The sequence below is a fragment of the Lissotriton helveticus genome, chromosome 5_1 (genome assembly GCF_964261635.1).
Source record: "Lissotriton helveticus chromosome 5_1, aLisHel1.1, whole genome shotgun sequence".
Classification (NCBI taxonomy): Eukaryota; Metazoa; Chordata; class Amphibia; order Caudata; family Salamandridae; genus Lissotriton; species Lissotriton helveticus.
In genome coordinates, this window is record NC_136065.1 from 335,185,538 (window position 1) to 335,213,517 (window position 27,980).

General features: G+C 45.2%; 1 protein-coding gene across 2 annotated transcripts in view; it reads right to left on the bottom strand.

The window, feature by feature from the left end:
* Positions 1 to 27,980, bottom strand: part of LOC144754517 (uncharacterized) — a 424,858-nt gene that overhangs the window by 168,773 nt on the left and 228,105 nt on the right. For both annotated transcript variants that reach the window (XM_078642413.1, XM_078642414.1), the window contains one exon: positions 1,847 to 2,040. In XM_078642413.1, coding sequence (XP_078498539.1) covers positions 1,847 to 2,040 — 194 coding nt within the window. The remainder of the gene's footprint in view (positions 1 to 1,846; positions 2,041 to 27,980) is intronic.

Here is a 27,980-nt window from a genome sequence, read left to right on the forward strand (position 1 = left end):
CGTCAAGGGGCACCCTCTTCTTTTTCAGTGGGATGACATAGGAGTCCACTGGCTCCGAAGTGATTTTCCTCTTATAGAGGGTCAGCTTGCCGGTGTCAGCGTCGATGAAATGCTCTGAATCGTCTTCTGATTCGAGTACCCGACGTGGAAGCGGGCCAGCCGGCGAAGAAACTTGTTTCGGAGCCGATTTGGTTGAAAACGCTTTCGGCGCCTCCTTAGGTGGCAAAAGAAAGAGAAGTTTCCCAGAAGGCTTTGCCGGAGTGTCCTTTTGCGGCTGCGGCGATGGCATCGGAGCCGACGGGGCAAAGGCTTTCTCCCTGATTCTTTGCAGTGAGTCTGCAATGAGGGACGTCTCACTCACAGTGGGTTTCGTCGCTGACGAGGATGGTCTGATCGGTCCCTCGGATCCGACGTCCTTGTGGGCCTTGTGCGCTTTGGGCGCGGAACCCGTCTTCAGCGCCTCCGATTCCTGAGTCCGGGGCGCAGACTTCTTGTGCGTAGCCTCCTTGGAGCCGACTTTGGCGGGCTTGGACGGCGTCGTAGCCGCTGACCCGTGCCGACCATCTTTCTTGGAGGACCCCTCCTCAGGCGTCGGTTTCGATTTTGCAGCATCGGAATCGACGGACTTCTTCGGCTTCTGCGGACCGGAGGTCGACGGAGCCGATGGGGTAGCGGGCACCGTCTTTGTCACCGGCACGGCAGCCATCTTAGGGACACTTGAGTCCTTAAGTTTCGGTTTCGTTTTCGGGTCGGCCATTTTAGGTGTTGTCGATCCCGATGGTTTCAGTTTCGTTTTCGAAACAGTCTGCTCAGCAAGTGAGTCCGTAGCCGGGCCCGAAGGCGGGGCTGTGGCTTGCGGCAACGGGTCTTGGGTAAGGCCGACAGGCGATCCCGTGTCCCGGTCGGTATCTTCGTAACCTTCGGGGCAGAGCTCGTCCCCCGAGCTGTCTGCCGCGGCCCCATAAATCTCATCGTCGTCTCCTACCTCTTCGACGTATTCAAGGCCTTGACCCGCGACTCCGTCGTCGTCTCCCGGATCCGCCTCGACCTCCGTCTCTGGTGGGGAGATTTGTAGATGGTGACCCTGGACCTCTTCGTCCTGGTCGCCGAAGATGTTCTCCGGATCGGGGGCCGCTTGCTTAGCTTCCAAGCGCACCGCGCGCCGAAGCTTGAGAGTTTTCTTTGAGCGGAACTGCGCACACAATTTGCACTTTCCGTCGTCGTGGTCAGGCGAAAGGCACTTGTTACAGACGGGGTGTAGATCGATGTGTGGGTACTTGGACCCACAGAGCGGGCAGTACTTAAACGGGCTCCGCTCCATGTCCGAAAAGGCTTGCAGTCGTGTCGCGATGAGAAGGCCTCAAAGTTCAGAGAGCGAAGAAAACTCCGCTTATTCCGGCTCCAAGAGACGGAAACTCGAGACCGTGCGCAGACAATACCGACGCAATAAAATCGAGGCCTTTTGGCCGCTAAAAGTTAGTTTTACTTGGTTCCGATAGTAAGACGTCGAGACCACATCCGAACCCAATGGCGGAAAAAAACAATCTGGGGATGGAGCCGATGCCCATGCGCACTGTAGTCCAGGGGAGGAGCCACCTATCTCAGGATACTTCGAAGACTCTTCCAGGACAACAATGTGCAATCATCCGAGCCCAACACTAGGCGGCGATCTAATGCTAAGATATGAATTTAGCAGCCCACATGCCTCGAACCAACATTTTCCAATTGAGAGAGTCCGGTTTGCATTAAAACCATTTAATTTCTTTACCAACATCACCATTCTAGGGTTAATTCGGAGTGTAATGCATCATCTCTTTGTGGTCTAATGCATGATGTCTTAACTCACCCATTTCCAGCTCTTCGTCATCTGCCCCTTCCTTGTTCTCATCTTCCTGATTAGCTAGGCGGCTTGCTATATGATGGAATGGATTGGCGAATTCCAGAAGGATGCTCTTTGGGTGTGTTGCCCCGAGCTGCAGCAGTTGAGGCTCATGCTCTTCTTCCTTCCGAGCACTGACTTTGTTGACAAGGTCTTCCCAGCTGTGGCAGAAGAACAAGAGTGGGCACATGTTAAGAAAAGAAAGGAAGTCATTTGCAAAACTCCGATGAGAGAGGGATGTCACAAATGATGGGCGCTCAGACTCACAACTACAAACCGTGTCCACCTCTTTAGGTGTCACATCAATCAGGTCTTAAGATTTTTCAAAAGAAGCTATTAGGAAGTTAATTAAACAAGCATTGGCAAAGCCAATAGTTTTCCCCTATGCAGGAGCTATTGGCATTGCCAATGCGTTTTAGCCATGTTGTACACCAGCATGGCTAAAAGTTAGTGGCATAGAGAAGAGTGGCATGGAGGGTCGTAGAGTGGAATGGCGAAGAGTGGAGTAGAGTGTCATAGAGTGGAGTAGCTAAGAGTGTTGTGTATTGTAGTGGCATACAGCGGAGTCATGTAGAGTGGCAAACAGTGAAGTGGTGCAGAGAAGCATGGACTGGTGTAGGGTGCATTGGCGTAGAGTGTTGCAGAGTATAATGGCGTAGAGTGGAGTTCCACAGATTTCAGTGGCATACAATGCGTCATAGAATGCAGTGGTGTAGGTGAGAGATTTGCTTAGTAGAGAGCAGTGGCAGAGTGGTGCAGAGTAGAGAGGCGTAGAGTGGTGCAGAGTTTAGTGCTGCATAGTGCAGTGGCGCAGAGTAGAGTAGAGTGACAGAGTGCAGTGGCAACGAAATAGTAATGCAGGAAATAGTGGTGTAGAGTTCAATGTCGTAGAGTGTAGTGGTGTGAAGTAACAGAGTAGACTACAGTGGCATTGAGTGCAGTGGCATAGAGTACAGCCATTGCAGACAATACATTTTCAATTGAAATTACCATTATATTTGCACAGACATACAGTTTGACAAATAAAACCGCACAGTGCTCAAACAATGTGTGGAAATGGCATCACCTAGTTGACTGATTTGTTTTGATCATATTTAAGTATTTGTTTCCAACACACTTTGGAATTTAAAAATTTGCTTCATTTGTGCTTTCCTATTTCTGATATATTCTAAAATACTTACAAAAATTGTTTTTATGATGTTTTTCAGAAACATACAAAAATATATAACCATACATCTTGACATCCATAAAATCACATGTAAGCAATAATGATAGTATTGTTCAACAGTCTCTGTGAGTGCATCACAATGTCTTGTTCAAACTATGTTGCTTCTAGGCAGCAACAGTATACCTGCAAGCATAGTGCATCAATTGGTATAAATGTTGGTACATGTATAGGGGGATATCAGGAACATATCAATCCAATACATTAGTGTCCCTCATACAGGTTCATTGTTAGTCAACAATAAGGCATGTGTATAAACCAAATTTCCAGTTATCTGGCGATCAAGAGTCGTCTTCCAGTAATCATGAACCATTCTTCACAGAGGACTCGGAACCCCCTCCCCCTCCCTGTGAGCGAGATATGCATGAAGTGGCCCCATATATCTCTTGCTCTAGAGGCTACCGGCTGTGTTTCCGCATATACAGATGTTTGTTCCTGGCAATATATGACATCACGCGTCCATTCCTTAAACTTTGGGGCTCGTTGCCTACCCCAACGACAAACAACCCTGCGTTTGGCTAAAAGAAGAGTAATATCAAGTAACTTTCTATACTACTTGGGCATTTGTGCTGTATATCCCAATATCATAACCAATGGGTCTTTCGCCAGCTCGGTATCCAGCATGTTTTCAAGGGCCGCATGCACCTGTGTCCAATAGTCCCACACCCTCGGACACTCCCATGTTAAATGCAGGAAGCCTGCTCCAGGTCTCCACAACTATCACATCTATCGTTATCCGACACCTGAAACCTGAACTTCTTGGCAGGCATGTAATATACTCGCTGCAGGAATTTGTAATGTATTACTGTAAACCTGCAGCTAGAAGATATATGTTTGTTTATCCTACAGCATATTTGGGTGATATGTTAATGGGAGCCGCGTAGAGTATAATAATTGGGACCCCAGGAGATCCTCCATGCGTCTCCAAGCATCCTCCATGCTAGTGACCATCGTGAGTGGTGTCTCTATGGCACGTACAGGTCCATGTATAAGACCACTCAGTGGAAGAGGATGTGCCAGCCAATCCCCAGTAGCCAATTGTGGAATGTACGGCGAGGGCCTCATCCAATGATACGCATAATGTGCCTGTGCACTAACATAGTATATTTCAAAATCTGGGATGCCGAATCCACCACGATCACAGGGTTGCGTGAGGATGGACCATCGCAGTCGTGGCTGCTTACCTCCCCATAGTAGATGAGTTAATTTGGCGCGTAGAGTTTTAAAGAAAAACTTCCCGGGATAATAAGGGACATTTAAAAATAAGTAAAGGAATTGGGGGAGAACTACCATTTCTATGAGAGATGCTCTTCCTGCAAGCAACAGGGGCAAAGAGATCCAACGCGTAACACTATTGGTCAATCTCGTTATCGATGTACCATAATTTAGCCGGATCGTTTCCTCCCAATCCCTGGACACCTGTGTGCCCAAGTATCGGAGATCGGAGTCAGACCATTCAAGGGGAAAGTCTACCTGAAATTTGGAGACCGCAGGTGTAAGCGGAAAAAATTGTGATTTTCTCCAATTTATATTAACACCTGACAGACAACCGAACACTAGAAACTCCTGCAGTAGGGGGTTAATATTCTGTTGCGGATCTCTAATGTACAGTGTGATGTCGTCCGCATATAATGAAATCAGGACCTGCCGCTGGAAACACAAACGCCCTGTCCTGATGGAGCTGACGCAGCCTAGAGGCCAGCTGCTCAATCGCAATGGCCAAGAGTAGCGGGGAAAGCGAACACCCCTGCCGGGAGCCACACGATATGGAAAGAGCGGGGGGCAAATTACCATTTATCAACACCCTAACCGAGGGCTGATGATACAACAGTTGCACCCATGATATAAATAACTGAGGGAATCCCATTTTCTGCAGGACACCAACGAGAAATACCCACTATACAGAATCAAATGCCTTGGAGGCGTCTAAAAAAACAGCAGCGATTGAAAATTCTGGCGACACAGTCTGTATTAGGGAGTATAAAGTACGTAAATTGTGAGTAGTAGCCCTTCCAGGGACGAACCCAGACTGATCGGGAAGAATGATTTTATCCATAAGCAGAGTCAGTCGCGTGGCCAGCACCTTGGCTAATATTTTTGTATCGCAATTAATGATTGATAGCGGTCTATAAGAGTCACAAACTCTGGGAGTTTTACCGGGTTTTAATAGGGATGTTATTACCACTTCTCTCACTGAGGGGGGGGAAATTCCCACTTCAAGGGACTCTTCGAAAACTTCCTTTAGGACGGCGTCATTACATCTACGTAGCATTTATAAAACTCGGCAGGTATGCCATCTAAGCCTGGCGCCTTCCCATTCCTTCAATGTCATGAATGGCTTCTCTAATCTCATCAATTTCAAATGCAGAGCCGAGAAACTCCCTATGGACGTCGCTAAGCCAACACAGCGCTACATCCCCCATAAATGCATCAAGATCCACCTCCCCTTGTCTTTGCGTGGTGTATAATGCAGCATAATGTGAAGTGAAGGTTTCAAGGATACACACGGGGTCCTGACAAATCGCTCCCCCCGATTTCTCTATCTCCAGTACCTGAGTGTTAAATCGCGGGCTTTGTGTTATCTCAGCCAACGCCCTCCCCGGACACTCACCTTCCCCATACCTACGCGCCACCCAGTATCGCCTCCGAAATGTAACCTCCCTGGAAGCCTCTTCCTCATATTCAGATAATTTGGCCCTAAACTCCTTCTGAACCTGCCCCGTTTTCTCACCCAGCATTCGACCTTCAAGCCTCTTTAGGTCTTGTTCCAGCTTTCTCAATGTGCACAGTATGTCTCTCAGCACTCCAAAGCTTTTGGAAATACAATACCCCTGTATCGGGACTTTAAAAGCCTCCCATATAACCACCACACTGTCTACTGATCCTTTATTCCGTACAAAAAAATCCTTTATTTCCTCCCCAAGATCTGTTTGGAAGACTGAGTCCAGCAAAGCATTCAGCTGCATTCTCCAAGTGGGCCTGGGCCTATCAAAACCAGGTATAGTGAGCGTAACTCGTATAGGGTAATCATCAGAATAAGTCCTGGCGAGATGTGTAGCATTACCTATGCCAAGTCCCAGCCCCTTGGAAATCAGGCAATAATCCAGCCTTGCCCAAGTCCCGGTGTGTGATGTGAAGTGGATCCCCTCCCTAGTCATCGGGTGCAGGTGCCGCCAGCTATCTATCAGGCCCCCTTCTTCCACAAAGCCCTCTATCACCTCCCGGGACCTGTTGTTATAATGAACTGCAGCATCAGATCTGTCCTGAGCAGGAACCAAGGCAACATTAAAATCTCCCCCCCAGATAATATTTGTAGATCCCAGTTCCAATATTTTACCCCACAGGGATGTGAAAAAGTCAGGTGTATCCACATTGGGGGCGAAACAATTCACAATCGTAACAGAATCCCTACCCATTCTCCCCCAGACAATGGTATACCTCCCTTGGGGATCCGCCACTGTACCAGCATGTGCAAAGGGCGTCCTTTGTTTAACCAATATGGCTGTGCCCCGCGCATAAGAGGAGTAAGAAGAAAAAGCTTGTACACTCGCCCATTTACAGGCAAAGGTGTTGTGAGATTTCTGATGTGTATGCGTCTCCTGCAGCAGTGCCACCTGTATCTGCTGCCGATCCAGATAATTCAAAATTTGCCTGCATTTCCGGGCATCATTCAGCCCTCTAACATTCCAGGATATCACCCTCAAATCTGAGTCATCCCCCTTTGTTGCCATATTTCCTTATATCATCATACTGGCAAGTCTGCGACATGCAATAGTACATCACATCGTCCCAAAGTATATCACAAATCTAATCGCACCCACAGACCAAATGGTACTGTCAAAGCTGTGAACATCCCTTCCTTTACCTCCCCACGCCCACTGAAGCATCCCAATCATGCCAGCATCTTGCAAGCCCACCCCCTCCCCCTCCAACAACCAAGAAGAACAATACAACAGGGGTGCTCCCGTTAGGGGTAATCCTACCAGGTAGCCCATGGGTACCTCGCACCTACTCAGGAGTTCCACAACGACTGTGAAGTCCCCTTAAAGGCAGCGAGGGTGTTCGGCTCTCCATATCAACCTTGTTCCACCCGTGCTACATCAGTCCCAGGTTGAGGTCCATAGCACGCTACAAAAAAAAAAACCTGCGTTACACTTAATGTCCATTAAAGGAGTCCAGCGGCGTCACATTTGCAATGAGAGCCTGAAAAGAAAGCATAAAACAAGGATATCACAAACTACGGAGGAACTCATTCCACGTCCGACAAGTACGTCTCCGATACCTCGTCATTCTCTGGAGTCGTGGCCTTTCTTCGTTTAAGTTGCTTGAGGAAGTCCTCCAATTGTTGTGGTTTTGTGTATGTATTTTGAGTGCCCTGGTAAGTAACTTGCAGCCGTGTCGGGTATAATAGGGCATAATCTACTCGAGCTTGTCTCAATTTTTGTTTCACAACATTGAATTTGCGCCTTTCCTCCTGTACATGCGCTGTAAAATCAGTGAAGGTAACACCATCATAGTTCAGCTGCTTCTTCTCTCTTGTCACTTTTAATACAGTGTCCCTAGCCCTGTAGTTTAAAAAATGCGATATGATGGATCTGGGAGCACTACCAGGAGGAGGTCGCGGGCCGAGGGATCGATGGGCTCTCTCCACAATGAACTGGGGGGGAAAGTGCGTTCGCGCCAATCATCGTGGTCATAATTTTTTCAACATACTCCTCCAGCCTGCCCGTATTCGTGCTTTCAGGTACTCACAAAATGCGAACATTACTACGCCTACTTTGGGCTTCAATGTCTTTATTCTTTGCGTTGATAATTTTCATTGTTTTATCCATCGGAGTTACCGCCTTTTTTAGTTGCGCTGTGACATTCTCTGTATCTGATATTCTTTGCTCCGCTTCTTTTAGGCGTGAGTCATGCCCTTCTAATTTACAAACTATAGCATCCACGCGTATGTTTAGAGTGTACATCTTATCTGCCATCGTTGTGAATCCCTGGTGCACCTCCGATAAAATGGAGTGCATATCAGTACTCGGTCCATCACCTTTCTCATCCCCTCTGCGCCGTTCTCCGCCTCCGCAGCCTGTTGATGTGCGCTCTTTTTGGATTCAAAGGTGAGCCTCAGCTGGCGCGCATCCATTCTCCCCATCGTGTAGTGCCCGGGCTAGCGAGGGCACAGTTCAATAACCTTGTGTGGTCAAGAATAGTAGTCGACCCTTTTGCACCACACTACAAGCACACCCGTGATCTCGTGTCTCCTCAGAGGGGCAGTTAGGGGCAGTTCACTTCCAGCGCCAATCAGCACAGCTCAGCGTACCCCTAGGCCGTCACCGTGTCAGATGCCACTTCTTTATTTCCCAGCTGATGTATAGGGCTAGTTCCGAAATCGTATATTTCACCCACTGAAAGCTGACAGGTACGTTTCAGCTAGGCCCAGCTATGGTTCTCCTGACCCAGCACAGGAGCAGGTACAAAACACAACTCGTGGGCCTAGGAACAATCAGCAGCAGAGCACCAGTTCCCCCTGATAGATTGCAGAAGAGTTCCAATCAGGGCTCTTTAATCACCTGGAAAGGGAAAGGCTGTACTTGTATTTTGTTGCGCATTTCAATTTACCAGCATTACTATCAGCGTGTAACAGGGCTTTGCAGCGCTATTTTAAATATTACCGCATTTTTCTATCTTTGTTATTTATAATTTCTTTTCCCCTGATTTTAAATAATATTATCATGCCCACATACTTGCACTATAATTGTGCCTCCACCGCTTCAAGGGCGGAGTAAATCGTGTTTCTGTCAGCTGCTCGTGGCGTCTTGCCGCCATCTTAGGTGTAGCCGGGACCTCTTGTGTGCCATCCGCCTGAGCGCTCTAGTGCTCAGGCAGTCTATCAGGTGAGCCTTTACTTAATCCTCACCCCTCCCGCGCAGCGGTGACGCGCAGCGGGCGCGCCCGACTCGCGCCTGAGTCGAGCCAGAGTCTGCCCGTCTGTGCCCGTCAGCGCTAAGGAGGCGCGAGAGGCGGGAGACTCTGTGTGACCACCGCCGCCATCCTTCAATCTAGATTTAGGGATGTCGAGGGAATTCTTGTTGTCCTATAAAGGGCCCCAAGCCCATTGCAACGGTGTGCTATACCCCGAAAATTGGCATGGCCCCGTTTGCTGTACTCAATGTCGTATGATACTGACCCCTGAGTCCCCTATTGAAACATCTTCAGACTCCTTTACCGTACGAGGTGGATTAATTAATGCACGATCTTTACCCAAGAACGCCCAGAACATTTATGACCTTATTGTCGAAACTCATTTGGATTGGCATTTGGTCACAGAAACATGGCTAAAGCCGTGGTGTAATCCCGACCTAGCCATAGCCCTCCCACATAATTTTCTTATCCAACGCTTGGATAGACCTGAACAACGGGGAGGGGGCCTTGCCATTATCTACCGCAATACTCTTAAGTGTTCCTCTCAAGAATTGACAAATATTAAGGGGGCAGAGGCACTAGCATTCTCTTTGGAGATTCACGACACTTTCGTCTTCTCTGGGGCCCTCATTTACCGCCCCCCGGGGCCACCATCGAAGTTCTTGGAAACAGTCGGTGACGCTCTGAGTGAACTAGCACTCAGATTTTCCCATTTTTCAGTATTGGGCGACCTAAATCTGCACCTAGAGTCCCCTAACGAATCTGGAGTGGGCTGTTTTATGGATATTATTGCTGTGTTAGGACTTACACTTGTGAATCAGGAACCCACCCATCAGGCTGGGCATCTGTTGGACTGCATTTGTTCCAATTCTTCCAGCCTGAGAGTCAAACCCCCTAGCCCTCAGACATGGACGGATCATTTTTTTATTCCTTTTAATATTGTATGGAACTTGAAATCCATCACCAATTCTATGATGCGCACAAACAAACCCAAAACTAAACCTATCCCTGATTGGAAATTACTAGCCAGTAGACCTGACGTAATTGATAAGTTAAAAGATAGTATACCAGCTCTAACCGACCTCACTTCGGCAGACAATCAGACTTTCTGTGACTGGATCGCCAGAGCGGGAACCCTGAAAAGCTCATCCAGAAACAACAACTCTAAAACCATCAAGATCAAAAAGAGTGCCCCTTGGTTCTCAATGACCCTGAAATTCGAGCTAGGTGAGGTCAGAGTACTGGAACGGAGGTGGCGTCGAAACTATGATGCCACCGCCCGTAACATCTATAGGGCAGCGAGACGGAAGTACCACGCAGGAATAAAATCCGCAAAAAAAACCTCACTATCTACAGGCCTTATCCATGGCAGGCCTGGAACAAAAAGCAATTTTCAGGATTGTCAAGGATTTTATGAATCCATCAGCTCTATCGCAAGAGATTCCTCCATCTCAAGATCTCTGTAATGCGATATCTGACTATTTTGATAATAAGATCCTTGCTATCGTGAAGTCTTTTCCATCAGGAGCAACTGCGACTGGGATGCTGAACAGATAGTAGAGATGACGACCTCTCCCTGCTTTGAGGAATTTGCTCCAGTATCTCTTGAAGAAACCTCCAAGGCTATCTTGGCTAGCAAATCGGGATCCCCCTTTGACCCCTGTCCCCCTTCGGCGCTACATATTTTAGTAGAGATGGTTAACCCTATCATCAACAGGATTATTAATTCCTCTCTAACTACGGCAAACATTCCTAATGATTGGAAGCTTGCAGCTGTCAAGCCTCTCCAAAAAAAGGCACTTGCTGATCCCACTACCATTTCCAACCTGCGCCCTAATTCCTTGCTACCGGTCCCGTTTAAACTGACTGAAAAGTTCGTCAACAGTCAACTGACTAACTTTTTGGAGAAGAACAACATTCTCCATCCTAATCAGTCAGGATTCCGGACAGAACATTCTACCGAGACGGCCCTGCTTTTTACCGCAGAGACCTTACGTGCGGCAATGGATCAAGGAAAGAAGGCTGTCCTTATCCTACTTGACCTGTCGGCAGCCTTCGATACAGTCTCACATAACATCTTAGTGGACCGGTTGGCTGCCGCAGGGGTAGGAGGACAGGTCTTGGCGTGGCTTAGAAATTTCCTTAGCAATAGACGCCAAGTCACAGTGCTGGGCCAATATCAGTCCGAGGCTAAAGACGTCAGCTCAGGGGTCCCTCAAGGCTCAAGTCTGAGTCCTGTACTTTTTAACTTGTACATGGTACCCCTAGTGAAACTGATCGCGTCATTCCAGATCAGTTCCATTTCATACGCTGACGACACTCAACTCATACTGGTGCTGGACAGGGAGCGGCCAGGTGCCGAGGAAGACCTAAAGGAATGTCTAGCAGCAACTTTTAAATGGATGACCAACAACCATTTAAAGTGTAACGCCGGAAAAACAGAAATTCTACCAGTCGGGAATCATAATTTGTTTTCCCCAAAAATGTGTTGGCCAGCGGAGGCAGAAGCTCCTCCCAATACAATTACATCTGCCCGCAATTTGGGCATCAAATTTGACGATCAATTATCTTTTAAACCCCAAGCTGTGGCAGTAGCAGGTATGTGCTTTCAGATCATAAAAGCACTGAGGAAGTTTTTTGATCTACTTCCGTTATCGGCGAGGAAAACAGTCGCAGTGGCCTTACTAAGTTCTCGGCTGGACTATTGTAACGGATTATATGCTGGAGCCAATAAAACCGTTCTCCACAGGTTACAAATGGTCCAAAATGCGGCTGCCCGCCTCGTACTGCGTTGGCCTCGTAGGTCTTCAGCCTCAGCAGCACTTCACATTCTTCATTGGCTGCCAATAGGTAAAAGAATTTTGTTTAAAATTCTTCTAATTACCTTTAGGGCATTTCACCGATGAGGGCCAAAATACATATGCAACAGGTTCAAAAGATATCACCTGACGCGTTGTCTGAGGTCTGCCAGTCAGAATTTACTTACTCCTCCCCGTTTCAAGCTGGCTACAAAAAGGTGGTAAATCCCTCTTTGTATTGGGCGCCAAGGCCTGGAATAAGCTTCCCCCCTTTCTACGTTCATTTTCCCAAGAAACCTCTTTCAGGAAGGCATTAAAAACTTGGATCTTTTCTTTGCCCGATGCCATGTGTAGGACTTTGGTGTAATTGTGGTGTAGGATGCAGGACATCCTTTTTTTTTCCCTCCAACTCTTCCATCTGAGTTGCGTGAGCGCCAAGATACTCCTTGGAGTGAAAGTTGCGCGATAGAAATGTCTCTTACATTACATTACATTACACCTGATGCCAAATGTCCTCAAGTCTCACATTCAGTCCATACAGGGGAACTGCCACAGATTCAGCACATATACTGTGGTGCACGTGATATCAAAAGTAGCACCTCCGTGCGGGATCCATTCTATATCAAATCACTATTCAGCAGGGAAGCAGCCAGTCCTGATCAGCACGCCTTCCTCAGCCATCAACAGGTGGCCGCCATGTTTTCAATCAGAGTGCGCAGTGGGGGCAGGCAGCATTCACCCTCTGCATCACTCTCACCTTACGATGATTAGTTGGAGTCTCAGGCATCGTGATGTGAGGCTCATGCCAAGTAAACTCTCCGCTATGCTTCACTTCTAACAGTGCGGCTCACCCCAGACCGGCCTTTCAGTTGTACGCGGCCGCGCGGTCCACACACCACGTGGCGTCCGCGGCGCTCGCTTATCTCTCGCTGCCCAGTCAGTGTTCCAGGGCGCTGTGGGGGTCCGTCCGCTCACCAGTTCCCGACGTGCGTAAGTCAGTCACCTCTTCTCTCCGGGCAGTAAAATTAGCGCCGCTCACACCGCAGGCATTAGTGTGCACAGGCAGGCATGAACATGTCACGTAGCAGAATCGAAATCACAGGATAAATATAGAATTAGAAGCCGGACTGCAGGAGCCTCACAAAGTCAAAGCCATTCCGCTCCAGCGCCCCAATATATTCTAAAATACTTGCACAGTTCATTTAAATGATGTTGTGTGCTAGAAAGGAATATGTTACTTGCTGTGTAAGCATTTATTCTTGGCATGTAGTCTCATAGAATTATCTGTTTAGTATACTCCTGCCATCTAGTGCTGGGTTCGGACGTTTACAAATTGTTTTTCTTCTAAGATGTTCTTCAAGCCACGAGGTAAAGTGACTCCTATTTACAGACGACATCTTCTTCGTCTGGACAGGTGTAGAGACAGGTCTCTTAGATTTTATCACTTGGCTAAACTTGAGTGATGTTAATCTCAAATTCACTGTCAAATACTCTAAGGGGAAAGTTGAAATCCTTGACATATGGATCTTGGGTACAGAGAATACTATAGAATTGAGCTTGTACAGAAAACCCACTGCGAAGAATACCACCCTTCTTGTCGAAAGGACTTCATCCCTTTCAGGGAATTTTTACGAATACGGCGCAATTGCACCAACAGTAAAGAGTTCATGAAACATGCAGAACAATTACTTATTTAGAGGCTATCCCAAACGCCTAGTTAGACAATCTCTGAAGAGGGCTAAATAGTACAACAGGGACACCCTCATTTCTGGCCAAAGGAAACAACATCAGGACAAATTAGTGTGTGTAGTAAACCACTCCAATATAATTCACAAAATCAAACAAATTTTAGATAAAAATTGGAATATTCTCAATGTGAACTCAGAAGAGGAAGTATTGCAGAAACCCACAGAGGCCTATAAGAGGAAACAAAACTTGAAAGATAAACTAGTGCATAGCAGATCTCATACAAAGGGGACTCTAGACAGACAACTATTGATGGACTGCTGCATGTTATAGGAAATTACAGATGTGGAAATTGCCATGTGTGTGATCCTGCCCTGATGGTACAACAATGGAGTTATGGAGGGAAATCAGGACTACTGAGAGATATGACTAACTCTAGATCTTCAAATATAGTCTACCTGATCCTTTGCGGCTTAGGATATATGGGAGAGACAGGCAGAGAATTCCGGACACGTTTCTCGGTACATTAATCGGCCGTCAGAACCCATAAATTACAGGCACCAATGGTTAGACACTGCTGTGATCATAACCATAAAGAAAACAAGTTAAAATGGCTGATCTTAGAATGAGTCAAACTCAAACCAGGAACCAATGTAGAGAAAAACCGAAAGAAAAGTGAGACCTACTGAATTTTTACTTTGGATACTGTAGGCAAAAAATTAAATGAAGAGGTATCATGGATAGTAATATGAAGGGGATCCTTTGTAGATTCAGCCTGCATTGATTCACACTCTTGATTGAAGGCAACACCTTTCATCAGCGTTTAATAACTTTCTAAGTGACAGTATCATACAAACTATTATATTTCTCATAACTAGATGCAATCGGTGGACATATTTAATGTGCATTTTTTTGCCAGTGATCCTTCTGGGATTCTTCCTTTTTCCTGGTAATTTTGTCCGTATGAGGTACAGCCCCTAATTGGACACAAACGAGAGCAATGCCACTGGTACCTTTAACATGTTTAATTATGGAGCTCTCTTTGAAAATAAACTGCAGATGGGAATACATAAATCTCCTGCATATAATAGTGTGAGATATGGGTCCCTCTTTGTAAAACTGAGGTAGTAGGCTAGTCTGTCCTTCGTCACTTATATTGTACATATCAGTTTGGTCTGTCCCCACATGGAACGCTCCCGTGCTGAAATATATGGTCATTGGGAATCCATAGTTATAGGCCGTCACCATTTTCAATTTGGTCACACTAATGAGCGTGATCACTAGATTTCCTCCACAGTATTAAGGATTGTGTTTACTTTTATACTTTCGTAAATGGGATCCATGCCACTCTAAGATGGCAACCGCGTTGGCTCAATGGAACGACGTAATCATGCTAGTTAGCGTGCACACGTGTAGGATATCGACCACTTAACCACAACATAAAGTTGTCCGTCTGCTCTAGCTCAGTGTATGGAGTCCATTTGAGGAAATTGCAGGACCCGACCGTAGCGGGATGATCTTACAAGGCTAGAAATTAATCTCAAGGAATCACAGTAAGATCTCGGGATGGGTGGTTTGGCTTTATCACAGCTGTTGGGACCATATCAGAATGCATTAAGCCACAGCTTTCCAAACTGTGTGGCGCGACACATTACTGTCGCGGGATGAGATGAGAGGACTCCTGCCGGCAATCGGCAGAGTCGAGCTGCAGGGGCTCTTAGAAGGGGTGAAACAACAACAAAGCCCCATTAACATGCACAAGGTCTTTAACGACCTGTGAAGTGCTCGGGTGCGGCTGTGAGCGGGCCCGGGATGCCACACACGACAGGGGGGGGGCAGGGGGGATTGAGTGGAGGCTGAAGCCCTGTGATGCCAATGGGGGGGGGGAGAGGGAGGGGGAGGGCATTGCATCATCTGCATTATTTGTCGATCCTGCATATCGTCGTATAAAAAAGCCAGTAACATTTAGGCCCTAGATGTTACTGGCTTTTTTATACCAAGATATGCTTACGTTATGTATGGTGCATTTTCTTCTGTCTTTTGGTCCCCTGTTGTTTTTGTTTTACACCATCACTGCTCAGGTCAATATTTGTGGTATTCTCTTTGCCGAGCAGAAGGTGAGCTTAGGCCAAGTGCCCTATGACAGAAATGACCGAAAATGAGGAACTAATTCTATTTTTAAGAGTACTCGTTTTATTGAAGAAAAACCTTTCTAGTCACGTGCTTTCCCCACTTTCTTTAACAGATTGTAGACATTAATTTCTATAAAAATGATTAGTGTGCTGCATTTTTGGGTCCCTTTATTTCCTCAGTTTTGTTCTACCTATAAATAGTAGTTGTGTTCCTGCATATGGGACTTTGGCATCTTCTGTATGTGTGTTCTGTGCATCTAAATACATCACGCTTCATCTCCTTCCTCCGCATCACTGTCACTTCACTCTCTTCTTGTGCAAGTACTTCCTTTTGTCGCCTGCACTTTACCATCACCTCTCCCACGTACACAAACACACAATACTTTTTCTATTCATTGAGCGCTGTCAATGTTTTGAGAGCTGTGTACAGGGCCAGACTGGGAGCCAAAGGCAGCCTTGGCAATTTTCTCGGACCGGTCCTGGGGGAGTGGGGGTGGCGGGGTTGGCTGGCTGCCTGGCCTCTGGGGAAGCACTGCCTGCCCTGGCAGGCTGTAAACGCGTGTATGCTGCTTTTGTAACCTGGGGGGCAATATGCTGCAAACCCGGCTCCAGTACCAAATCGGCCTCGGTGTGTGTGTGTGGGGGGGGGGGGGAGGTTGTGTGTGGGGGGAGGGGGTTGTGTGTGTGGGGGGGTTGTGTGTGTGTGTGTCTGTGTGGGGTGTGTGTGGGGTGTGTGTGGGGTTGTGTGTGGGTGTGTGTGGGGTGGTGTGTCTTTGGGGTGGTGTGTGTTGGGTTGTGTGTGGGTGTTTGTGGGGTGGTGTGTCTGTGGGGTGGTGTGTGTTGGGTTGTGTGTGGGGTGTGTGTGGGGGGGTTGTGTGGGTGGGTTGTGGGGGTGTGTGGGGTGTGTGTGGGGTTGTGTGTGTGGGGTGGTGTGTCTGTGGGGTGGTGTGTGTTGGGTTGTGTGTGGGGTGTGTGTGGGGGGGGTATGTGGGTGTGTGTGTGTGTGTGTGGGGGGGTGTGTGGGGTTGTGTGTGTGGGGGGTGTGTGGGGTTGTGTGTGGGGTGGTGTGTCTGTGGGGGGTTGTGTGTGGGGTTGTGTGTGGGGTGGGGTATGTGTGTGTGGGGCCCGAACCCACCATAGGTGGTTCGGGCTCGCTCGCTGTGCTTCCTCACGTTACCGTGTCCCTGAATTTTTTTTCACAAATAGATGTGTCACCAACATGAAAAGTTTGGAAAGCTGTGCATTAGGCAATCAGAATAGGTATAGCCTGTTGTTCAGTGCATCACCTTTACAAGGAAACTAACATGGGGTCGGGTAATGCTCGTCATCTTATAGATGTGCCTCTCACCTCGGCTTTGGTACAATCAGTAATATAAGCAGACTCCCTTTACTTTAATAAATTCCAGATACACACAGTGCAGACTTTAGCACTGGCGGTAAAACTCCAGTTGGTAGTCTGACTATAGCAATAGTGAGTCTTCATACAACACTTTAGGGCATGTAGATACAAAACAGGTGTGCTTGCCTCTTTCCGTTTGGTTGATGGTTTGGAGGCTATTTTCACTACAAGTAACCTGGCTGTACTACAGCCTGAGTCACTCAGTGTTTGTGAAGTGTGAAATACGACAATACAACATGAGACATATTCCAGCAACAGAGAAGGGAAGTTTTAGGACTGTAAGACATAGCTTGATTCTTTTTTCTAGAAATGCATGTTCGTTTTGAATATGTAAAGATATATACCATCATACATTCATCAGCCCTCACGTATAGATTTTTAACTTTAAGAGGCCTGACCATACTTAAGAATTGCTTTTCCATATCCAGTGTTCTAATATCTTTGGACACTTAGCCTCTATTATTTTACTTTGTAATTACAGAAGTGCCAGTCTGCTCCCCTGAGAGTTTGTTGATATAAATAACTTGGAAGCACGCCACAGCAAAAGTTATTAGGCGGAGTCGTTTAATAGAACGTAAGATTAGTCACCGATCCATTTTGCCCAATTTTCGCCATCTATTGGGCTTTGCATTTCAGCTTATTAGCTTATTTACTTTTCATTGCCTTGCAGAGCGGGATATGTTCCTCATATTTTTAAAATTTTAATTGGTCCCAACCAGTTAGTATTTGATATTTAGAAGGAAGAAGCATTCCTCATTAGAAAGGTGCATTTTGGATTTTGTTCACCTTTGTATATCTTTCTCTCAGGCATCTGTGCTACGTTTTTTATTTTACTTATAATTTAGGCGTGTGGCACTTTCTTTCTTTATTAGTTAGTAACACCATGAAGCACACCCCTGAACAGTTCTTTAAAAACCTCTTCACATAATTCGGGGATTCCTGTTGGGGTAACAGGGTCTGGATGCATCATGCGTTTGCATGTTAGTAAGCTGGATTTTTCACAAATAATTGGATTTGTTTTACTTAGTTTTCAGCAGGCATCGCAGCACTACAGATGTGGCAAAGATATTTTCTAGTTATTTCTTCACAGAGAACCCCCTTCCGCCTTTGAGATTTCTTCACAATCTAAAAGGTCCTGATGAAGGTGGTGATGATGATCTCAATTCACCGAAACGTGCGTTGACCGACCATATGGGAAACCTACCCACGACAACTCACCAGTGGATAACTTCTAGATTAAATCATACTACATAATTGACAATTGGGTGTATGTCATTTGAAATAATAGGATTCCCTACGATAATTTAATGTTGTTCTGTGTGTGAGTGAATGTGTTGTGTGTATGAGACGGTTATGAGTGGTAAGTATGATTGATGGATGGTTGCTAGTGGGGTCATAGATAATGCATTTTATGATGTTATTTATTTTAGTGTATATGTCACTCTGTCCTTGTATTTTAGGCAATACTATGGTGTAGAAACTATAGGTTTTGTGTCTAATTCATGACATGTTGTTTATTGTGCATTAACAGCAAGGAATAATTGTATATTCTTGTTCAAATTTAATTGATATGAACGAAAAAAGTTATTTATAAAGAACATCTTAAAAAATATTTTGTAAACTTAAGAAAATAAATTTATTTTTTTTGAAAAATCAGTCTGTTCGAGTGCTGTGTTGTATACCTGCCTTGAGTATGAGCATATTGGAGGCCATTTACAAAGCAATATTGGTCAGACACAAATTTTTCTTTGTATTTCCCCCTGGCTCTTGGACCTTACAGTTTACCTAGGGGGTACCTTTTTTCCCCCCAATAAACCATCCTATAGTCTGTACTGCGCATGTTAATTTGCACCTTTGTTAGATTGTTTGTAGCTCCTTGGGTGAGCTTTAGGATGGGAGCAATAGAATGACAGAAAAGAGGAGCATGCAAGTGAATCAGAGTGGGATGGGTATGCTCAGACATGAGTCCTGTGCTCTCCACGCCACTGGATTCAAGCTATCCTGGATGATAACGGCTGATATCCAGAAACCGGTCCTAGGATGCTTGATTCCGGTCCAGGGAAGACATGGCTTGGCAGTTCAGGCTGGACTGTTTCCATGAGGCACAGGGTCAAGGCTGATTTGCATATGACCATGTCTGAACTGGGGAGGCTTGGTGAGCAAAAACACGATGGATTTAGGCCCAGATCTCTGTACTGGGGTGATTGTATGACATTGTTCTGCATTCTGTCCATCATTTGTTAGTTTTTGACCTATATGTACTACCTGCGCATTGACGAAATGTTTTCATTTCCAAAGCCGTGTGACAACAGATTAGGAGAGCACAATCCCGGTGCTTACGCGAGGCGAAAGTGCATCTCCCCGGTCACTGCTTGACAGCAGATCTAACCGATGAAGCAAAGATCAAAGAGGGCATTTTGTGGCCCCAGGCCCCTATCCTCTTCCAATATAGCACCATCTGTGTCCCTTAATCCACCCCAGAGATCCTGAGCTCCGCGGAGTCCCTCTACTCTTGAAGAGCAGAGATTTTCACCTTTCCTACATGCAGTGATTGACTGAAGGTTAATAATGAAAGAACAAAAGCAGCCGCAGAGAAAGCCAAATTCCAAAGACTCTTTCAAATGTGTATCCCTCTTAGGTTCCATCAGCATGTCACTATCACAGAAATAACAAGCCCTCAGATAACCCTTACTTGCTCATGCTAAATTGACTAATACTACTTCGAAAATAATAAAGGAGCCACTAAATAACTATAAGGTCGTAAGTGCAAAGAGCAGTATTCCGGTGCTGCCCTGCTCCTCATTTTATGAATCTAATAGCATCTGTGTGTTTTCCTGCACAGGTGGCCCTTGCCACAAGCTCTGGCAGGCGTTTTGAATGATTTTGTGTTGCTCCCCATCCGACTTCTACACTCTTTTGAGCAGCATGGGTCTGCCCAACACTGAACTCCTTTCAATGTGAACCAATGGCCAGTTCATGAAATGACTAACGATTGGTGCAGCCGATTAATAGAGATGGTGAAAAGACCATTTAATTCACACCCCTAGATGAGGAGGATACCTACTTTCTCTCTGCCTGGTAAATCTATACAGGGTCAAGGTACTCCCAAAACCATAAAGAGTGTTGGGTACAGGAGGAGTAGGGTGCTTAAGTATGATCGTCCCCTAGTATTACCCTAGACTCAAGGCGCCTTGATGCCCATGGGCTAAGTCGCGCATTATAAATCCTCATTCATTCATACATTCATTCATTCATTCTAGGGTTCCTCATAGCAGACACAAGATAAGTTGTGTCACTTATCCTCCATGCCCCTTGGGGTGCTCTCTCCACATCTCCTATCACTTTCATTAGCCATTGTAAGCCAGAGGTTGTGTGCCTGTTTCTGAATTCAAATTCAAGTGAATAGAGCAAAAAAGATTTCGTTGCGTTCACCTTCCCTGGATCAAGCCAGATCCAGCACGCCAGCCGGGCACCTTAACTAATGATTGTGTGCAAGCAGAATGGCTACTGCAAAACACCACCTAGCAGATGTCTCCCATGCCCAGGCACCTCGTGTCCCAATGGTGGTGAAACAATTTACAGTGTGGTGGTGCTACCATCAACGTTACAATTAGGTTTCTGAAAAATCCAACCATTAACAGAGGTAAAGTGTTGCTACACCCATACATAAAGACAGTGGTAAGGGTATAGTATGAAGCTGGTGGTGCATTATGGAGCATATTCACGCAAATATATTACTAAAGCAAGGCAAGATAGCACACTGTCATTTACAGACAACACATTTTCCACTGAAATTACAACTAAATGTGCAGATACAGTTTTCCTGACATCTGACATCCTTGGCGTGGTATTTTGCCAGACTGTTTGTCTTCATTCCTTGATTTTTGCTTAGCTCATTTTTGTTGGCATTACGACTCTGCCACTGTTTAACATGGGGGAAAGTGCACAAAGTGCTTGCGCTCGCACTCTTTTACACATCGTAACATTCAAATACACCCAATTGGCACTTTCATTTTACTTGGAAGTCCCTAGTGTATGGTAATACATGTACAAAGGGCCTGTAAATTAACTGATACTTGTGGGCAGCAGCACCCATTGTGCCGCCCACTAATGTAGCTCTATGAAATATGTCTGGGCGTTGCCACTGAAGCCTGTAGTGCAATTTTACACTGCCATTTTGACCTGGCAGAATAAACCTTTTGACATGCCTAAACCTTCCATTTTAGCACTTATAAGTCACTCTTAAGGTAGACCCTAACCAATCTAAGGCAGGATGCATGGCATTTAAAAAATAGGACATGTGTACTTATGTTTTACATGTTGTGCAGTGAAAAACTCCTAAAGTCGATTTTCACTGTTGTAAGGTTACCTCTCACAGAGGCAATCACTGGGGTAAGTTATTACACTTAATATGTGCTAACGTCAGTTTAGAGCAAGATAGAGAAAGGCTGTTTCCACTCAAATGAATTATAATTTAAATTCCTCTTTAATGGTAAAGACATATTATGAGTTACAATTCTGTAAATACCACTTTTCGAAAGTTGGCATTTTAGAGCCCTGAACCAAATGATTATTTACAACAAGGGGTGGTGAGGGACAGAGTCTCTGAATTAAGCAGAATACTCTCACCCAGTCAAAAGATCAGGGCTAGATCCAACACCGTTTTTTAGCTCATTGCACCATCCCAGTTTCAGAACCTGGCTGTATGCAAATTAGTCTGTCCCTGGCTCAGTGCATCATGGGAACAGGGCAGACCAGACTACAAAAGCCAATTCTTACACTGGGAAGGAAACAAGCTTCCGGGGACCGGTTTCTGGCATTACAGCCGTCTTCGGCCCGGCCCGGCTTGCTTGAATCCTGATGGTGCAATGAGCATATAGCCAAGTTCTGAGCTGGGATGGTGCAGTGAGCTAAAAAACGGTGATGGATCAAGCCCTGATCTTTGGACTGGGTAAGAGTGGTCTGCTTAATTCAGGCACTCTGTTCATCACCACCCCCTTTTCTGAATCATTTTGTCCACCATAAGCGTGGAAGGGTATACTCAGATGTGAGTCCCTTGCTCATTGCACCATCAGGATTCAAGCAAGCCGGGCCGACGACGCCTGAAATGGCAGAAACCGGTCCCCGGAAGCTTGTTTCCTTCCCAGTATAAGAATTTGCTTGGTAGTTTGGTTTGCCCTGTTCCCATCATGCACTGGGACAGGAACAGACTAATTTGCATATAGCCAAGTTCTGAGCTGGGATGGTGCAGTGAGCTAAAAAACGGTGATGGATCAAGCCCTGATCTTTGGACTGGGTAAGAGTGGTCTGCTTAATTCAGGCACTCTGTTCATCACCACCCCCTTTTCTGAATCATTTTGTCCACCATAAGCGTGGAAGGGTATACTCAGATGTGAGTCCCTTGCTCATTGCACCATCAGGATTCAAGCAAGCCGGGCCGACGACGCCTGAAATGGCAGAAACCGGTCCCCGGAAGCTTGTTTCCTTCCCAGTATAAGAATTGGCTTGGTAGTTTGGTTTGCCCTGTTCCCATCATGCACTGGGACAGGAACAGACTAATTTGCATATAGCCAAGTTCTGAGCTGGGATGGTGCAGTGAGCTAAAAAACGGTGATGGATCAAGCCCTGATCTTTGGACTGGGTAAGAGTGGTCTGCTTAATTCAGGCACTCTGTTCATCACCACCCCCCTTTTCTGAATCATCTGAACCAAATGAGCCTTTCTGTCTGTGTCCCAGATCACGTGAATGTGAATGACTTTCCTGAGGTGTTTTGTGTATTGCTTTCAGACAGAGACAAACAAGCATTTGTAATACAATAGGTCTCACATTCACTCGAGTTTAAATTATGATATTGTAAATGGCAATGCCTTTTTTTATTTGTGTTTTGAAAACCAAAACATAATTCAAAGGCATTGTCATTTACAATGCCAATAGCTCAAACTCGCGTAAATGCGAGACCTATTTCATTGCAAATGCTTGTTTGCATTTGAAGTGAGCCTTTGGAGTTAAAGTTAGTACTCTGTTTGCTTTTCTGTAGCAAGTTTGACTACACCAAACTATCCATTTGGCTATTCCTGCTTTGGATATTGGAGATCCTTGTTGTGGCTTTGTAAATGTAACAAAGAGCTGTTGTGTTTTGTGAAAATAATTAGCTCTTTCTATGTAATACATTAATGCCCTTTTAACATCTAATGTGTGTGGGGCTTTTTCTGCTACTGAATCCGGTTTAGGGAAAGAGATACAGGTAGCTCAACTGTTTGATTTGTGTGGAAGGCTGACACTACTTTGGAAGAAATTTAGGGTCAGTACCAAGTACACATTGTTTGGGAAATATTTAAAAGAAAGTCTCTTCTAATGTAAGGGCCTAGATTTCCCTTATTCTTCTAAGATACGTGATAGCCAATAAAAGACCACCTTCCATGTGAGAAATTGGAGATCACAGGCATGAAGTGGCTCACTAAGTCTTGTGATGACAATATTAAAGTTCCAGACTGGTGCTAGTGGGGTGGAAGTTGGAATGACTCTTGAGTCCTTCCATAAATGATTTAACCAGTGGAACTTTAAAGAGTGTCATGGTGTTTGTTTTGCATGTAAGCAGCCAAAGCTGCTAAATGTAATCTGAATGATGTGTCAGCAAGGCCTACTTCCTGTAGATGAAAGAGATAACCAATAAGGTATTAACTGTTGGTGACAGTGGTTGGATTTGTTTATTTAAACAATAATTAACAAATCTGTTCCATTTTTGTACATTGCATGCTCGTGGTAGTTGGTCTACATGCTTGTTGCAGAATATCCATGCATTCTTGTTGTAGTTTGAGGTTTTCTAATTCCTCCGGAGCCAGATCGCTAGATTGAGCTGTGTTGGATTTGGGTGCATTACCCTCCCTTGATATCCAGAGTTGGAAGATGTGGCCAGAGAGGTAATTTCTAGTGTGCCACTGCTGATAGTGTCAGTAGGGTTGTGAACCATGACGGACAGGCCCATGTTGAGGCTATTAGGATTAGCACAAAGGTTGTTTGTGTTAGGGTTTGCACCATGTATGGTATCAGTAAGGGGGGGGGGGGGGGGGTGGTAGAGCATGGGTGAGGAACCTGGAGGCGAAGTATTGGCATTAAGCGTTATGTTGTGTGGAAAAAAATCTATCTCCGGGGTTCTCCACCATTTGAAGTGTAGAAGTCTTTTGACGATATCCCACTAGTGGAATTTCTGATGTGTTCTGCGGAGCAGATCTGCAAAGTCGTTTAACACCCACGGTAGTTATTCTACTAGGAGGTGAATTGTATGATGTATGGCCCAATGACACTTGCGCTCTGCTAGCAGGGAGAGCTGAAATGAGTGTCCCCCCCCCCGTTTTTTAACATAATGCATTGCAGACATGTCTGTAATAGGACTACTTTGTTGCGATGATGATTGCGAAACGCTTTCAGAGCTAGTTGAATTGCTAGAAGCGCCAGGTGATTGATGTGAAAGAATTTCAGAAATGTTGAGCATAGACCGTGTTCTGAGACATTCAGCATTTGTGCCCCCGACCCTGAAGGGAAACATCTGTGGTAACGGTGACTTGCGGAATTGGGGCTTTGAACGGCTGACCTGAAACAGAATGTTGCTGTTCCACCACTGCAGAGAGCGAAAGGTCACCAGGATTGTCTGGGCAAGAATGGTTTTATGATTCTTTGCAGGGAAAAAATTCCAATCACGCACTGATTTTGTGGTGTGAATTATTTATGAAAGAACTTTCACTCTATCCTTAAGAGTGAGTGGAGAAACAGCCAACACATGTTTTGCCCTCTTACATGGCCAGCCGGCCTGGGGCTTCCTCAGGGCGTTTTTGTAACGTCAAGTAAAGAATAAGTCTTTTGAGTCGAAAGAGTCCTAGGATTTTCTTAGTCAGCGCATAATACCTGTCCGAGTCGTGATCGTTAATAGTAGTCGAAAGGTCGCTGGCCCTACCAACACTAGATCTTGTAGATGCCCCTCTGCTTGAGACCATAGTGATTAAAGAGTGCATTGAAGGGTACGCATATGTAGTTGAGCATTTGGTACTATGTGTATGCCTAATGCCATCATACCTAAAAAGCTCATGACTGTTTTTACACTGACTTGATGTTGTGGATGAAAAAGAGGTAATGCTAGCTGGAACTTTTGTACACTTTCTGGGCTGGGACAGGCTTTGGCTGTGACAGTTTAATGTTGTGCCTAGAAATGGTTGTATTTGCAATGGTGGGAGGTGCGACTTTGCTATGTTGAGTTTAAGCCCTAATTCATATAGAAATCCGATTACCTGCTGTGTGTCTTGTAGACATTGTTGTTTGCAAGGACTTTTGATGACTTAATTGTCTAGATAGGGGAAAACACGTATGCCCCCCTTCTGAGATGGGCTGCCACTACTGTGAGGCATGTGGTGAATACCCTTGAAGCTGCAGTTACTTCAAATGGTAACACCTTGAATTGGTAGTGCTGTCTGTTGATTTGAAAACGGAGATAGTGAATGTGTGCTGGATGCATGGGAATATGGAAGTAGGCTTCTTTGAGATCTGATGCTGTTCTGAAATCGCCTTGCTGTAGCAATGGCATCATGTCTTGTAGTGTGACCATGTGAAAGTGTTCTGATGAGATGTGACGGTTTTCTTTAACCTCTTACGCAGGCGGCACCCAAATTGTCGTCTCCCTAGATCACGATGACAGGCTCAGGATCTAGTTTTTGTGAATGCATGCAGGCAGTTAACAGCTGGATGGACAGAAATTGCTTAAAGGAAAATGCTACTTACCCACTATGCATCTGCTCTTGGCATGTAGAGCTGTAGATTCACATGCTTTGCATACCTCGTCCTCTAGTGTTGGGTCAGGATGTTTGCACTCTGTTTTTGTTCGAAGAAGTCTTTTCTAGTCACGAGGTAGGGGACTCCTCCTTTCAGTGATAGGGCACATGGGCATCGGCTCCATTGTTATACTCTTGCCACGAAGGGTTAGTGCGAAGAACCACTTTGTTTTAGTGCACTTGTAAAAATGGGTCTTCTATGGTTAGTGCCTGAAGCTCACCCACACTTCTCAGTGATGTGATGGCTATGGGGAAAGCTATCTCCCAAGTGAGAAATTTCTGTTCACATCCATGCAATGGCTCAAAGGGTAGACCCATTAGTCTGGCGAGGACAATGTTGAGATTCCAAACTGGAGCAGGTGGAAGTCTTGGAGAAATGATTCTTTTCAGTCTCTCCATAAATGCTTTTATGACAGGCACTATAAAGAGAGACAGATGCTGTCTGTTTATAAGGTATGCAGTTATTGCAGCAAGATGTAAGCGTATTTAAAAGTACGCTAAGTTGGAGCGCTGCAGGTGTAGTAAATAGCAAATAATGTTTTTAACTGAAGAGTCTAGCGGATTGATTTGATGTTATTGCAGTATATTACAATTCGCTGGGGGTCGCGTAACTAGTTAGCATGGAGGAGTCTCGTTCATTATTGGAATTATGCTAACTAGTTACGCGACCCCTAGCGAATCATTTTTTTAGCTATTTGCATTTACTGTAATAGTGTATATCACAACGAGATTTACGTGTTTTTTGACTGCTCATTATTCATCTTTTTTCCTTGACAGAAGATGCTTGGCATTCAATTAGTGCAATAACCCATATACGGTTCAAGAATTTCTAAGGGGCAAGGTTTGAAAACATTATATACGAGGTACAGACTAGACCCGTATCTAGTAATTCACTGCTATTTTATGACGCTTTGAGTAACGCCACTTAGTACATTGGTCAAAATTCATGGTGATGTGACCTTAGTCACAACCAGCTCTATTCTCTACCAAGATCTTAATTAACGGTGGGGAACCCTTTGATAATAGAAATCTGTCTTCATTATGGTGGGCGACCCCGATGGTACATGTGGGAACTACTCTTATTAGCAGTGTTTTGAAAAATGTCACCTATTGCTTAAAAATAAATGTTTTGCGCTTGACGTTACAACACGTTAGTATGTCTTAGAAATGAATGTTTTACGTTTGACGTTACGTTACAGGTTCATTGAAAGACGGGTCAGTTCTGATCACACCTTCCACTCCATGATACCCCGCGAAATTTAAACTATATTCAGGTACCAGCCTTCACACGTATCTTAGCGACCTATAGAACAAGGACAACTTTGAAGAAAGTGCTTATACTCACGGCACTTTTTATCTTTGTCTCTCAAATTTTCTTCCATAAACAAGCATTAAAACAGGAGAATAACCAAATGGTTCATTGCTGTATCAACTTTCCAATACACAGAAAGTAAGGTACACATCGTTTGTCTAGCTGTAATCACCAGATAGCTTAAATGTTTAACCCTTTTGGATGTTTCATCACGTTTTGGCTGATTGGTTGCTAAAATGTGACCTCTTCTCAACAAATCTCGAATATTTTCTTTTTCACCATTCTCCTTCAAACACTCTTCCGGGTGCATACTTTCTCACGCTCTAGTCGGATTCTTTGGAAATATCTTGGCTTTCCTGGAAATATTTCTTTCACACACACAAACTCTATAAAAAGAGATTGCACAATATTCTTTCTTTTCTTTTTGGATATAACTAGAGAACATCACTGCATGTAGCTTCTTCCTTGTTTTACATATTGTTAAAGCAAGGTGTCATCAAGTAAAATAATTTTTTGGTTTCAACAGTACCAATATGTGACGAGCACTATATTGTATTACTCATCTCTTTCCACAGCCTTGAGAAAGTTACACACAAGTAATGAAACATGTGTCAGCTGTCATCGGCTTCCTTCTACCATCACGACCTGAAAGGCCCTAGGATTAGGACCTCCAGCTAGGCTGTTACTCTTGTCTATTGTAGTGCTCAACAAATCAGTAAACTATGTACTGAATATGAACACCACATTTTTTTGTTTGCGGATGTATTGGAGCTAATATTAAATTGAATAAGATAAATATCTGACCTTATGAAGT